Source organism: Brachyistius frenatus, unplaced genomic scaffold (genome assembly GCF_029030835.1).
Source record: "Brachyistius frenatus isolate BFR_SWC_R1_liver_20210118 unplaced genomic scaffold, ASM2903083v1 Contig_19, whole genome shotgun sequence".
NCBI lineage: Eukaryota > Metazoa > Chordata > Actinopteri > Embiotocidae > Brachyistius > Brachyistius frenatus.
Window position 1 is genome coordinate 854505 of NW_027210618.1, and position 13977 is coordinate 868481.

At 43.1% G+C, this 13977-nt stretch overlaps 2 protein-coding genes across 3 annotated transcripts; both read left to right on the forward strand.

Annotated features, from left to right (window-relative positions):
- The first annotated feature begins 435 nt into the window (after nt 1-435).
- Nucleotides 436-4112, forward strand: LOC138619026 (shaker-related potassium channel tsha2-like). Of its 2 annotated transcripts, none has more exons than XM_069695191.1 (2): nt 436-2228; nt 3639-4112. In XM_069695191.1, exon 1 carries the CDS (start codon nt 772-774, stop codon nt 2206-2208), a length of 1437 nt encoding a protein of 478 aa, XP_069551292.1. In that variant the 5' UTR covers nt 436-771; the 3' UTR covers nt 2209-2228; nt 3639-4112. The 2 variants fall into 2 exon arrangements, with proteins under 2 accessions (XP_069551292.1, XP_069551293.1); XM_069695192.1 differs by lacking the exon at nt 3639-4112 and having other exon boundaries at nt 436-1903; nt 2001-2112.
- A 1348-nt stretch (nt 4113-5460) lies between these two features.
- On the forward strand, nt 5461-13586 carry LOC138619027 (potassium voltage-gated channel subfamily A member 1-like). Its single transcript, XM_069695193.1, has 2 exons — nt 5461-6167; nt 6782-13586. Exon 2 carries the CDS (start codon nt 7041-7043, stop codon nt 8514-8516), a length of 1476 nt encoding a protein of 491 aa, XP_069551294.1. The 5' UTR covers nt 5461-6167; nt 6782-7040; the 3' UTR covers nt 8517-13586.
- Nucleotides 13587-13977: the final 391 nt, after the last annotated feature.

A 13977-nucleotide genomic window follows, 5' to 3' on the forward strand; every position in this document is an offset into this window, starting at 1 on the left:
TCTGAAGACACATCTAATACGGAGCGGCAGAAAAAGAAAAACCGCGCTGCGCTCAACAAGCTGCGTCTATTCGTCACGTTCATCTGTGCTCCTGGTTTCTAAAACGGTGGGCTGTGACCCAAAGTAGACACGGCCTGGGTCCTGGAGGTTCCCCTTGTGACAAGAATAACCCGATGATCTCATGAACGAAGCACCTGCAGGGCGAGAGGCTCCATTTCCGAGCAGACTCCGGGCCTGAAAACAAAGTGGGTTCTTTCTCTGGACGAAACGAGGAGGACTTGGAAGAAGGCTACCATAAGAAAAAAAAAAAAACCGTTCAATTGACATTAAAAAGAGACATTTGTAAGGCTGCATATTTACTTGGAAATCACTGCAAAGCTACAGTGAGGTGAGTGAGTATGAGAGAGACAGCGGCAGCAGCAGCAACAGCAGCAACAGCAGCAGGAAGTGTCATCTGGTCTTGCAACATGGGGAGGGCTTTGGAGTTTAAAATGGTGTGAATATGATAGCCTTCTCTATCGGTATCGGCAAGTGGAGATCTGTGTGCAGCATTGAAAGTTGACAGTTGCGAGGCACTAATCTGACAAAAGGGCGGTGTAAATCAACAACAGCACGACGGATTTGGACAGCAACAAATAAAACTGTTTGAGAGCAACACAAAGGGGACGTTGCCTGGATTTCGGCCGACTGCATGAGAAAGAGAGTTCGGAGGACGCACGAGAACGACACCGGGAAGGTGAGTGACGGCTTTACCCTCAGCGGGGTAAAAAGATGACTGTGGTGTCCACGGAGAGCCACGAAGAGACTTTGGTCGTCACTCCTTTGTTGCAAGATGCTGCTGACTTGGAGCCAGCGGACCAGGAGTGCAGCGAGAGGGTGGTCATCAACATCTCAGGTCTGCGTTTCGAGACGCAGTTAAAAACCCTGTCGCGCTTTCCGACCACGCTTCTGGGAGACCCGCGGAAGAGGATGCGTTTCTTCGATCCGCTGAGGAACGAGTACTTCTTTGACAGGAACAGGCCGAGCTTTGACGCCATCCTCTATTACTACCAGTCAGGAGGACGGCTCCGGAGGCCCGTGAGTGTACCTGTGGACATTTTCCTGGAAGAAACAAAGTTTTATGAACTTGAGGAGAAGGCCATCGAGCTTTTCCTAGAGGACGAGGGCATGGCAAAGGAAGAGGACAAGCCGTTGCCAACTAACGACTTTCAGCGCCAGCTGTGGCTCTTGTTTGAGTATCCGGAGAATTCAGGAGCTGCACGGATAATTGCCATTGTGTCAGTTACGGTTATTTTAATATCCATTGTTATATTCTGCTTAGAGACTTTACCGGTGTTCAGAGAAGTCTCCCTAGTGCAAGACCATCACATCAATGGAAGTGCGCCGGGTAAAGGACCCAGATTGATCACAGATCCCTTTTTCATGGTGGAGACACTTTGCATCGTGTGGTTCTCTTTTGAATTCACCATGAGATTTCTGTCGTGTCCCAATAAAGCAGCTTTCTTTAAAAACCTCATGAACCTGATCGATGTCGTGGCCATAGCTCCGTATTTCATCACCCTGGGCCTTGACCTGGCAGAGCATCAGGGCAGCAGTCAGCAGGCTGCGTCTCTGGCCATACTGAGGGTCATCCGTCTGGTGCGTGTTTTCAGGATTTTTAAACTCTCCAGACACTCCAAGGGGCTGCAGATCCTCGGCCAGACGCTTCACGCCAGCCTCAGGGAGCTGGGACTGCTCATATTTTTCCTGCTAATTGGAGTCGTTTTGTTCTCCAGCTCAGTTTATTTTGCTGAAGCAGACGACCCCAAATCTACATTTTCAAGTATACCTGATTCCTTTTGGTGGGCTGTTGTGACAATGACCACAGTTGGTTATGGAGACATGTGTCCCTCCACTATTGGGGGTAAATTCGTCGGATCTTTGTGCGCAATCGCCGGAGTGTTGACCATAGCTTTACCTGTTCCTGTAATCGTGTCCAATTTCAATTATTTCTACCACAGAGAGAACAGCGACGAGGAAAACGTTAAGTACGTACACGTGACTTGCGGGAAGCAGCAGGAGCTGCAGCAGCTCTCCTTTGGTGAGAGTGATTCCACCAAAATGCTTTGCAAAACTGAGTACTATCAGGAGAGCGACGAGTTGGAAACTCTGACAAGTCCAAACGTGAATCCACCGGAGAATTACACAGGGAAATTGACAGATGTGTAAAGAAGACGAATTAATTTCTGGTGAGTTCCACTGGACACGCAGTTTAGGCTTCTTTGTGTCGGATGCTGCAGATTTTTTTTGCGCACATCCAAGTGATCTACAGTGATGCCGAAATGTGTAGCCTCAAATATTCACGTTACAACCCCCACCAAAATGTCTATTGGCTTTAGTTCCTTATAATCTCTAGATCACAACATAAAATCATACCATCTACTGTTGAAACTTCACACATTGGGCTACAGGTAATACAATGTCAATGATTAAATACCAGCTAATTGAGCTCTATGATGACAAACTCTTCCGTCTAAAAAGGAAAATTACAATATCCAAAGAATAATACATTTTTAGTGGTTTTCTTTTCTTCAATTTAAGGCTATGAGAAAAACTGTATTCAAACCCTCCTGACAACAGTCAGGTGGCTTTTCTTTTTTTACGCACAGGAAAATGGAATCACAAACTACAGGTTGTCCTTACGCTGTTTAAAAAAAAAAAAATCACCCAATGAAATTGCGTTAGATATTTTTGCAATACCAAATCTTTGGATAAAGTGGGAGAGGAGAGTGGAGCCGCGCGTCTAAGCACCAAAACGCACGAGGCAACATGCTTTCCACAGCGGGGTGCGCTGCAAAATACCGACATAAACTAAGACAATTGTTCTTTTCACATTAGATCTCTGATTCATACATGTCATACGTGTTTGGCTCGCGCCGTGCGCTGCACTGTCACGAGCATCCTGGCGCATGTATCTGTATGTTGGTTCAGGTTTTCCGGATCTTTTCTTGTGCGCGGCAGTACACACCATTTGAACTTACTTTACAAACACATTTGTAAACTTTGCCGCCTTCGGCCCTTGTATAATATCGTGTTTAACCTTTGATTGACGGATTTGTGCCTTAACAGAGACTTTAATTGTCAGCAATTAAACCCCTTGATCATTGTGATCAAGAGGTTACATGTATTTGAAAGCAAAATCCCCAAGTTGAAAAGATAAATATCTCAGATGCACAAGACAGTTTTTCCATAATTTTGAGGTGTTTCTCTAACAATACATTTAGAATTTAGGATGAAAGAGCAGAAAAAAAAAGACCTCTGACTTTACTTTTCTTTGGAACGTAATGTGCCTCCACGTGAATCTGATCGGAACTGACAGGACAAGCGAGCTCTGAGCGCCGCTGTGTGGAAGATAAATACTCCTGCAGACGGCACTTATGCAGGCTACAGTGTAGAAAATGAACACTTTAGCCTGAGCATCTTTGCACTCTTGCAGTTGGCCTTGAGTGATTTAGGCATAAGCCCCCCCCCCACCCACCCCGAGATCACGACTCAGTATCGATGTGTGTGATTGTTAACTAAGCTCAGCGGATGCCTGACTTCTTTCTGTCACCTCCTAATGTTAACACAGTGGGGTTTGTTTTCTGCTTAACTTGCAGGAGGCAGACGATCAAGCGAAGCGTGTTGTTCCCCGAGAGTCACAAGTGCTGCATTCTCCTCTTCTCCAAAGTACTGGATCATTTTCTCACGGATTATTCTCGCATTACCAGTGTTGTAGACTGCAGAGGCTTCACGGTGGAGACGCATGGAAAAGGTTCAGTCTGTTGGTGTGGACATTGTGTGTAGCATCCGTAGAAAACAACAACATTCTTTTCGTGTAGGCTTTATAAGCAACCACGCTTTCTTTGTATAAAAGCCCTTCTGTACATATTAAGGTTTTTTTTGTATTCAAAATTTCCCTTTGCTCATGCACCTTGAAATGTAAAGTTGTAATTTTTGTGCTGTTACATTCAGATTGCATTGCAGCTCGCTGTAAACAACGTAGCCCAGCATTATAATGCAACGTCTGCATGACACGAATTAATTGTGAATTTTAAATGTAATAAAATATTTATTTTTCTAATTTAAACATGTATGAGAACTTAACTTAATCCTTTTTATAAATGAATTATGAATAAGAAAATATCATCGCTTTTCATTCTTTCAAACGGACTCGGACAACAGCAAGTACTTTAGAGAGAATCAAAATCAAAAAATCAAATACATGCTAAATAAGTATTGCAATACACTTGATCACTTTTGATAGATAGATAGATAGATAGATAGATAGATAGATAGATAGATAGATAGATAGATAGATAGATAGATAGATAGATAGATAGATAGATAGATAGATAGATAGATAGATAGATAGATAGATAGATAGATAGATAGATAGATACTTTATTAATCCCTCAGAGGGAAATTTTTACGTTCCAGCAGCATTTACAGGGAAAAATATTGAATATAATTTAAAACAAAATGCACATTCTATACAATAAAATTGGTGCTGAATGACGCTAAAAAGGCGCAGAAGCAGACATTGGATTGTCTTGACACAGAACCAATTAACTTAATAAAATGTCCTATTGATTAACGGCGGGGATTTATTTGGCTGGAGGCACATTTTAACAAATTAAGTCGGATTTTGTGTTGAATGTGTATTTTTGAAAAAGTTATGAAGCCAGTTGTTGTGAGTCAGCTCCCCTCTCTATTTTTAGGCCCCGATAAACCAACACACCTACATACAGGTCAGTAACGAACAAATGATTTTCGTTATTTTGTTGTGATAGTTTCTTGTAATATCCAGGAAGATGTCCTTGTGTTTGTTTGGGGAATCTGTACTTTTGTGAGGTGAATCAATCATCTGTGCTGTCCGTGGTGCTGAAAGTGATCTTCCGTCCTCTGCAGAGCGTTACGCCAAATTCCCTGCGCTTCTCTCCTTTCTGCTTGGCTTCTATGCCAAATGTAACAATGACTACACACTTAGAAGCCATTATAACTTAGTCAGCATCATAAAGTATCAGATCTTGGGTGTGAGACCTGCAGAACCCGCACGTAAGCTCACCCGATGGGACGTATTTAAAGCTTTGAGGACTGCAAACACACTGTTGGCGGTTTAATCTCTTATTTAGAAGAAATGTTAAACATGACTCAATGAAATGTGTTCTTGCACAGGCTCAGATACAGTCTAGCGCATTTCAGTGCTTGACACACGCAATCCTTAAAAAAATAAATAAAAATGATGGAGTAGCAGTATGAAAAGGAGATGTTTTAATTTCTCACCAATTGATGATAGGTTATTTTAAGTTATGGATGATCTCGGATGTTCCACAGAGTTGGTTTAGAGGATTTGTCTTTCTTTGCAGTCTGATTGCGCCAGTGCTGGCACACGAGCGCTCTTGTTTTTGTGGTGTATGGAGAACTTCTGGCGGCGTGCTTTAGTAGAGCCGGTCTGCATTGCGTCGAAACCCTCCAACTCCTCCTCCTCCTCCTGCTGCCCTCCCTCTCCACTCCTCTCTTCTCCCTCGCCTCCCCTGCACTTGCATGTAAAATGCACAGCAAAACATGCCTGACATTGTTGAGAAAACATTTGGACCTCGCCGCTACACTCGACTGTCTCTCTGCAATCCATTTTGATTTTCTTTCTTTCTTTTTTTTTTTTTTTTAATTGTGCGATCCATGCTGCGCTGAAAAAAAACAACAACATTCTGCCGGTCATCTTGTCTATAGTGGCAAAAAGCAGCAGATTTCTGCTGATGCAGTGATGTCTGGAAATGTCAAGGGCTCTCTTATTGCCCCTTAATGTATCTCCCCCCCGAATTGCAGCGCAAGATTTTCTCCTGCGGTACGCTGTACGCTGTTCACACCACCGTGCCGCCGCGCAACCAACGCTGCAGCTTCGCAGTCCTCTCCTTTCGCTCCTTTTCCATCTCCTCATCAGACTAATCTGATTTTACATTTTGGCTTTTATCTCCTTTTGCATCCTACTTTCTGACTCAGCTCGGACAGCGATGAGCACAGGAAGGCATTTTATTTTTTTGGTAGGTGCAATGTAAAGTTGCCACATGACATCCACTGGTGCCCTGCTGTTGGATGATTTTACTCGAGGATAAGACGCATTCAAGACCTTTCAAGATCAACCCACGGTAAGCCTCCAAACTGCTGACTTATACAATAGATACCGGTCAGTTTATTTTTCTGCCGACAGCTTCTGTTAATGTAAACGTATTACTTCGCTACTGTACTGTTCTCCATACACATTTTTTGCGTTATTTTCCCCGCACTAGGCCTGTAGACTACATGCATGTGGAAACATCAGCTGCTATAATGTCAGTATCAAATGTTATGCGTCACATCATAATTCAAGCTGGTGAGATTGGCGTAGGATAAATCACTGCCATGCTCCTTTAGGACACAGAACCACAGCATATCTTTGATAAACAAATATAACAAGATACAAATACGACTAGAGGAATTTTAATGGTAAATAACACAAGATCACCACAAACTCACTACTGAGTACAACAGAGAGGTTTGAAGTGCTTCTATTATAAAAGATTTATAGGAATTCTTCGCTAGGTGTGATATTTGTACCTTCACCACTGCATATGTGGACTAATTGCAGGTTGAAAGAAGTAAATAAAAATCTCTAAAAATAAATAAACTGCAGAAAATGCTGAGGCAGCAAATATCTTGGCTGTTTGATCCCATTATTTCCTCCCTCCCTTCCTCTCTCTCGCTCTCTCTCTCTGGGTGACAGAGGCAGCAGCAACAACAGCTGCAGATGCACCGGAGAGCAGCAATGGTCAAGTCAGCGAGAACCGCAGTGGAGCCGCACTGAGGCAAAGCAGCCAACCAGCCCCCTCGTATCTGGGGACGTCTCCGACAATTCAAGGGGTGTGGGAAGCTGAGGAGTGGAAATTTCCCCCCCCCCTAAACCTGAATGCCTGCTCAGTCAGACTAGCCGACATCCCAACACAATTCCTCCTCCTCTTTTACCACCTCCTCCTCCTCCCAAAATGACCGTAGTAGCAGGAGATAACATGGACGAGACCTCGGCTGTCCCAGGCCACCCTCAGGACACCTACCCCCCAGACCACAATGACCACGAATGCTGCGAGAGGGTGGTCATCAACATAGCCGGTCTCCGGTTTGAGACACAGTTGAAAACTCTCTCCCAGTTTCCGGAGACGTTGCTGGGCAACCCCAAAAAGCGGATGCGGTACTTTGACCCTCTGAGAAACGAGTACTTCTTCGACAGAAACCGCCCCAGCTTCGATGCCATCCTGTACTACTACCAGTCTGGGGGCCGACTGAGAAGACCGGTGAATGTCCCTTTGGATATGTTCTCGGAAGAAATCAAATTTTACGAGCTTGGAGTGGACGCCATGGAGAAGTTTCGCGAGGATGAGGGTTTCATCAGGGAGGAAGAGCGTCCTCTACCTGAGAAGGAGTTCCAGCGTCAGATTTGGCTCCTCTTTGAGCACCCAGAGAGCTCAGGCCCCGCCAGAGGGATTGCCATCGTGTCTGTGATGGTGATCCTGATTTCAATAGTCATATTTTGTTTAGAGACTTTGCCACAGCTGAAAGAGGACCCAATGGGTCGAATAGTGAGAGTAGGGAACACTACTATTTATTATAAGCCAAATATCCTCACTGACCCCTTCTTTGTCATTGAGACACTCTGTATCATCTGGTTCTCCTTTGAGTTGATAGTACGCTTTCTGGCATGCCCGAGCAAACCGGCCTTCTTCAAGAACATGATGAACATGATCGACATAGTGGCTATCATCCCTTATTTCATCACACTCGGCACCGAGCTGGCTGAAGACCCAGAAAACGAGGGGGTGGGGGAGCAGGCAACATCTCTGGCCATACTCAGGGTGATCCGTCTGGTCAGGGTGTTTAGGATCTTCAAGCTGTCACGACACTCCAAAGGACTTCAGATTTTGGGGCAGACCCTCAAGGCCAGCATGCGAGAGCTGGGATTGCTGATCTTCTTTCTGTTCATTGGAGTCATCTTGTTCTCCAGCGCTGTCTACTTTGCGGAGGCAGAGGAGCAAGGATCCTACTTTGGCAGCATCCCGGATGCATTTTGGTGGGCTGTTGTGTCCATGACAACTGTGGGCTATGGGGACATGGTCCCTGTCACTATAGGGGGCAAGATTGTAGGATCTCTGTGCGCCATCGCTGGAGTGTTGACAATTGCACTCCCAGTGCCTGTCATTGTGTCCAACTTCAATTACTTCTACCACAGGGAGACCGAAGGAGAAGAGCAGGCCCAGCTGCTCAACGTCAGCAACCCTAACATCCCTTCTGAAACCAACTCTAGCCGCCGTAGTTCATCGACCGTCAGCAAGTCGGAGTACATGGAGATCGATGGAGACATAAACAATAGCATCGACAATTTTAGGGAAGCAAACCTCAGAACTGGCAATTGCACTATAGCCAACCAAAACTGTGTAAATAAAAGCAAGCTGCTTACAGATGTTTAGACACTAGTTAGGAACTTTAGGATCTCTATGGGACTGTCATATGTGGAGTAGACCATCAGTTAGGAATGCTTCATTTACCTCCCCAAAGCGCTCTACGGCATTAGGCCGACAACTATGCTCAGCTATACTGAAAGGAAACAGAAAAAAAACCAAGCTGTTAGAGTATATGACAGGTAGATAGAATAATTAATTCTTCTGATCCTACAAATATATAGTTATATCCAAAAAAAAAACATTGATTATCACACATGTACACAGCTCCCTCGAGGACGCAGAGCACACCGTCAGACGACGGCGTGATAATTAAAATCTTATGCATGGAGTACAGATAACAATTCAGCAAGTTGCACAATGCACCAGAAACGACTGCAGACATGCAAGCATCTGCAGCCAAGCGGTAAGCGCCAAGAAGTTAGGAGACCCCCCCCCCCCCTCCCTCCACTCTCCCTCCTCTCTCCTCTCTCCCTACAAAGGATCTACTACTCAGCAAAGCACCTTATAGGAGGAAGACTGATCTCTCTTGTTTGGATGTAAACAGATGGTGATCTACTTGCTTCACGGACATCTGCAATGCTGCTGTTTTCCAGCAGTTGCTGTAATTGTGTTATCACCAAGTGATTCAATGCCATGCCCTTTAGACGCAACACAGCACAATGATAAAGTGAGCTTCACACGAGCATGATTAGAGACTTTCCATTTTGATATCGGCATGCATGAGACATATCTCACATACTGGAAAGGATGTTCTTTTGGATATCTGCCTTCATTTCCCCCTTCTCATCTGTTTTCATACGGAGTGCACTGGATGAGTTTTTAATTTGAAATGCTAATCATTTAGAAGTATAGAAATTGAATGTTAAATCTTAAGGGAACAGTACATAAGTGAGATCATAGCATGAAAAAAGTAACCTGCATTATGGTCTATCGACTAAGGTACTTTTGTATCCTGGTATATTTAATGCATGACGTGAATATTCAGCTTGTTGCAATTCAGGCACTCTGCAGTGCCCTATTGTCAGGGAAACTAGGGAAATCAAATCCTGGATGTTTCTGATCAAATATATCCAAACCCACCTTGAGGATGCAGAGTTTCTAATTTAAAAGTAGACAAAGGAAACTGAATAAATATTATCAAAAATGCATATAATCATAATAAGCACCAATTACAGTATTAGTCAATAGTGCAGTGCATGGACCTTCTTTGAACAAGAAAAGTTAACATATTTTTAGTCATGCTTCCATCTCCACGTCTAATTTTGAGTACGTACTGGTTTGGAATCCACTTAAAGGGATCAATACCAAATTTCACGCCATATTTCAGAGAATTCTTCTGACATTAGTTGCTAGTGCCTTTATCCCTTTCACCAACAGGACCAGTGAAAGTGCCTCTGTGTACAGTGGTATTTGTGTGGTCGAGCAGAGCTGGTTGACTTCTGTTTTAGTGTCGATACACTGTTGGTTGTGATGTTAATGATGCCAGATGAGCAAGGTGAAAACAGCAGGTGATTGTGGTCAAAAAAACAAAACAAAAAAAGAAGAAAAAAAAAAGATCCATGCTGTCATGCACAACCCAGTTTTCATGCTGTCACGCACTTAATTATTGCCCTTAAGCAGCAATGTATTGTACTCTGCATGTTTACCATTCCAATTCAAAAGGGAATACCCATTGGTTTTACTTCTGCCTGTCGTTTTGCTTTGTGCACCATGCATCCTTTCAGGGTCTCTACCTCAGTGAGGTCATTGCAAACTTGCTGCAGAGCTGCAAGCTTCAATGCAGGGCTTCCTATACCATAATGCAAAATGGAACCTTAAGTGTAAACTGCAGTCATGCAATATTGAATGTGAGAGTCCCAAAGCATAGCCTTTACACAAGCACTTAGGACAAATAGTGTACCACACTCCTGCTCCTTTTTTCACTTAAAGCTACGCACAATCAGGACATTCATTTGTGAGAGAGTTTGCAGAGATTGCTCGACCCTCCTAACGGGGCGAGCTTGACTGTTTTACGTGTTAGTTTCTTTGAAAACGGTGCCATGTCAGGTCACTGCTGTGTCACAGGAGAACACCTGAATGTGTTTGAACACATCTGTGTAGAATACAAGAAATAGAAATTGAATCTAGTTTTTAAATCTGTCATACTGCAATTATGGGGCATTAAGATGCACAGCCCATCGTTTTTGCACAGTTGTTTTTATTCTGTTGCTCAAACTATTGTGTTTTTTTTTTTTACTTGTGAGGTTTTCTTTTTTCTTTCCCCCCACCCCCTGTGCTTGCTCATTTGTCGCGCATAGTTTCTCAGCATATCGTTCCAGACGGGCGAACTGCAGATAGATTGGGACAAATTGTAATGACTACTTGAAAATCTCCAGCTACTGTACATTAGTACACTCAGTATTGAGATGAATTCATCCAAATGATAGTAAGGTTTTGTACTTTACTGTATGCTCTTTCTTTTCTTTTTTTTTTCTTTTTTTTTTTTTTTAAATTAGCACTCTCCCAACAAGGTCCTGTATGAAAAAAAAAAAAAAAAAGCTCCACTGCAGTGCTACTCGAATGTCATAGTCGTCTCTGTTGGTGCAATGGCTATTCTTTGTGGTGCTAGTACAGGACTACCATTGTTGTCTTGTTACCATGACATGTAATCTGAAGCTGAAGCAAGCCTTCGTTAATTGTTTTGGGAAAGATGATTTTCCGCTCACTGATTTTTCTTCCGAACTGTTATGTTATTGGTGGCTGGTTGGACAGTTAGATAGTTTAGGGCCGTGTTTATCGTTTCATTTGGAACTGATCTTTGTACTGTACTGCTGAAGAGTGTCTGCCTCAGGCGAGGTGAATATGCTTATCATGAAAGCAAAAAAGATATCATTCAACTTGTCTAGGCATTCTCATACAGAAGGACATGAGTAATACCCAGTACCATATATTATAATCCCATATATAGACTGATACAAGAAAATTATAGTAGTCTCATAAATGTAGCTGTCTGGAAATTGTTCGCTTTGGTCACAACTTTCCTTTAACACTGATTGAGTCTGAGGTGAGGTGAAGAAAAGACATTAGCAGTGCTGTCGCTGCTCCTGCTGCGAAGGCACGTACGAATGGTGCTACGCATTCAGTTACCCGACAGAGACATGCATTCTTAACAGCAATAGAATAACAGGTAAACCTGTTTCTTAGATGCTTTTTGTAAAAAAGAAAATAGGAAAACAAATCTATTTTGAATGTCAAAGACACTGCGATCACTCGACAGATTCTCACGACAGGGCTGTTACTGTACCAACATCTTCTCCTTTGTTCTGGGACTCTGTAGGGGCAGTGGGGTCAAACACAGAGACTGACATTTGTAATGAGAGAAACATGTACACACACACACACACACACAAAAAGAAATCCAAATATAGGCTTTGTAATTTGTGGCAGTTCCCATTAAGCACCTTGGTCGTGACTGGGGTTGTTTTGGCTGTCAGGAACAACGGCTGTTAAAGGGTTCAGTCCAACCCTTTAACCGAGTCCTAAAGGAAAGAGCCCCGAATGCACTTGGAGAGAATCTAACTTCAGTTTACTGAACTGATCGGCTCTTAGAGAGAAAGTCAGAGAAGGTGCCTAAACTGTTTTACATATTCATTTGTTTAGCTTACTGTCAGATGTTACGCTTCTGCAAACAAACATGAGAGAGAAGATCTAAAAAAAAAAGAAAACAAGACAACATTAATCTAATCAAGAGAAAAAAAACCATGAAATGAACAAAATGCAATTTAGCTACAATAAGATAGAGAAAAGTAACCACTATATACTACAATTATTTATGAAAAACAATTTCAACGTGTGTTTTTATGTTCTTTTGTTTTGTTTTTGGTGGCACTGTAACATGACTGATTTAGGAAGAACATGCCTTATACTGGAATATCAAAACAATATGTTCCTCTAGCAAGCCATGATATTGAAACTACTGTATTATGATCACTTGCTATACACTAGACGATATGAACAAGAAGTGTACTATTATAAAAACAAATGGTTTGTCTTTTTTGGTTTCAAGGAAAAGAAAAAACAAACAGGATTCACTCAAACACCATGTTCACACCATTTTTTCAAATCTCTACTGCTGAGCCTTGCTATAATGTATCTCTACAGAAACCTACTGATCGCAAAAAACTGCATGGTCGACGGAAGACTGCATGAGCTTTGCCTTTCAAACTGTGGCTCAACTATAATACAGTTGCATCATTTGAAAAAAAGAAACCCTTGCTTTCATCTGCACCACGGCTTCCTGTAAGGCCCTGTTCAGAAGTTGTCGTGAAACGTGTCCTATACTGGATTCCTTAAAAGCACCTTAGCGCTGACCTCATCACTGAGACGGCGCCGGGCGTCCCAGCCGCGCTCACCGTCTGCACGTGATGTTCAGGTTGTGCTTGCTGGGCTATGAATGTGAGCAAGGACATCAAGGGCTGGTTTCTTAGACTTTAGGACTGAAATGCTCTTTCAAAGTGACATTTATGCCCGTTCTTATCTCATTCTAGACTGTAGTGATGCCGTGTTGTGGGAAACATGTCCGTCATGTCTAAACAGGGCCTGTACCACACACCTTCCTCTGTACTTCACTGGTTTTTGAGGCAGTCTTGTTCATTAAAAGTCTTGATACTGGACTGCTTTTCTTTTGCCTGCTGAGGAGGCTCTGAACAGGATTGAATGTTGGGATGTTGTGTATTTCAACACACGAGAGGTTCTTGTTTGTATTAGAAGTGTGACGGCTATGAGTTTGTCTCTTCTGTCTGGAATTTAATTGCCGGTAGGGAAGCTGGGCCTTTTTGGAGCAAACGCACTAAAGGACTGTTGAACTCTTCTGCTCTTCTTTTCATCCGCAAGCAAGCCAAACTCCGATTGTGTTATCTAATCCAGCTGTCATTGTCATGTTGTGTTAACCAAGGATTATGCTACAATGTGTTCAGTTTGTCAGATGATGACAAAGGCATGGTCTGTGATCTATGCAAGGGTTATTTGTTGGTTGTTTTTTTTCTTATATCACTTATGATTTCATCTTACATTAACTTCAATAAATTTTTAAGGATCTGCTGGTGTATGCTTATTTGGGCTCGGGGTTGGGGCGTACATATCTGCACCGCGCACAAAAACCTGCATCAATGAATTCATCTTGTACACTAAGCTGTCACAGCCCTCTCTGTGTGGCAATACCAGCAGAAATATGCTGCAGTGTGCAGAGTACAATGTGTCTTACCTCTGTACTACAGCACTCTCTCGCTGTAGCCATTAGCAGTGATTCATGGGGCAAAGGTAATGGTTCCACACTAATCCTCGTGTCCCGAGAGAGGAGTGCTTACCTCTGTCATTCCCTGCAAGTTGTTACACACCTCGGACGGCTGAAGAGCTCTCCGCTCGACGCTTTCTCCTGTAATCGCACACACACATTAAACCATCTGAGTGGGACTCTATCAATTCTCTC

Coding starts and splice junctions, on each gene's coding strand:
- LOC138619027 (XM_069695193.1), top strand. CDS start 7,041: ATGACCGTAGTAGCAGGAGATAACATGGACGAGACCTCGGCTGTCCCA.
- LOC138619026 (XM_069695191.1), top strand. CDS start 772: ATGACTGTGGTGTCCACGGAGAGCCACGAAGAGACTTTGGTCGTCACT.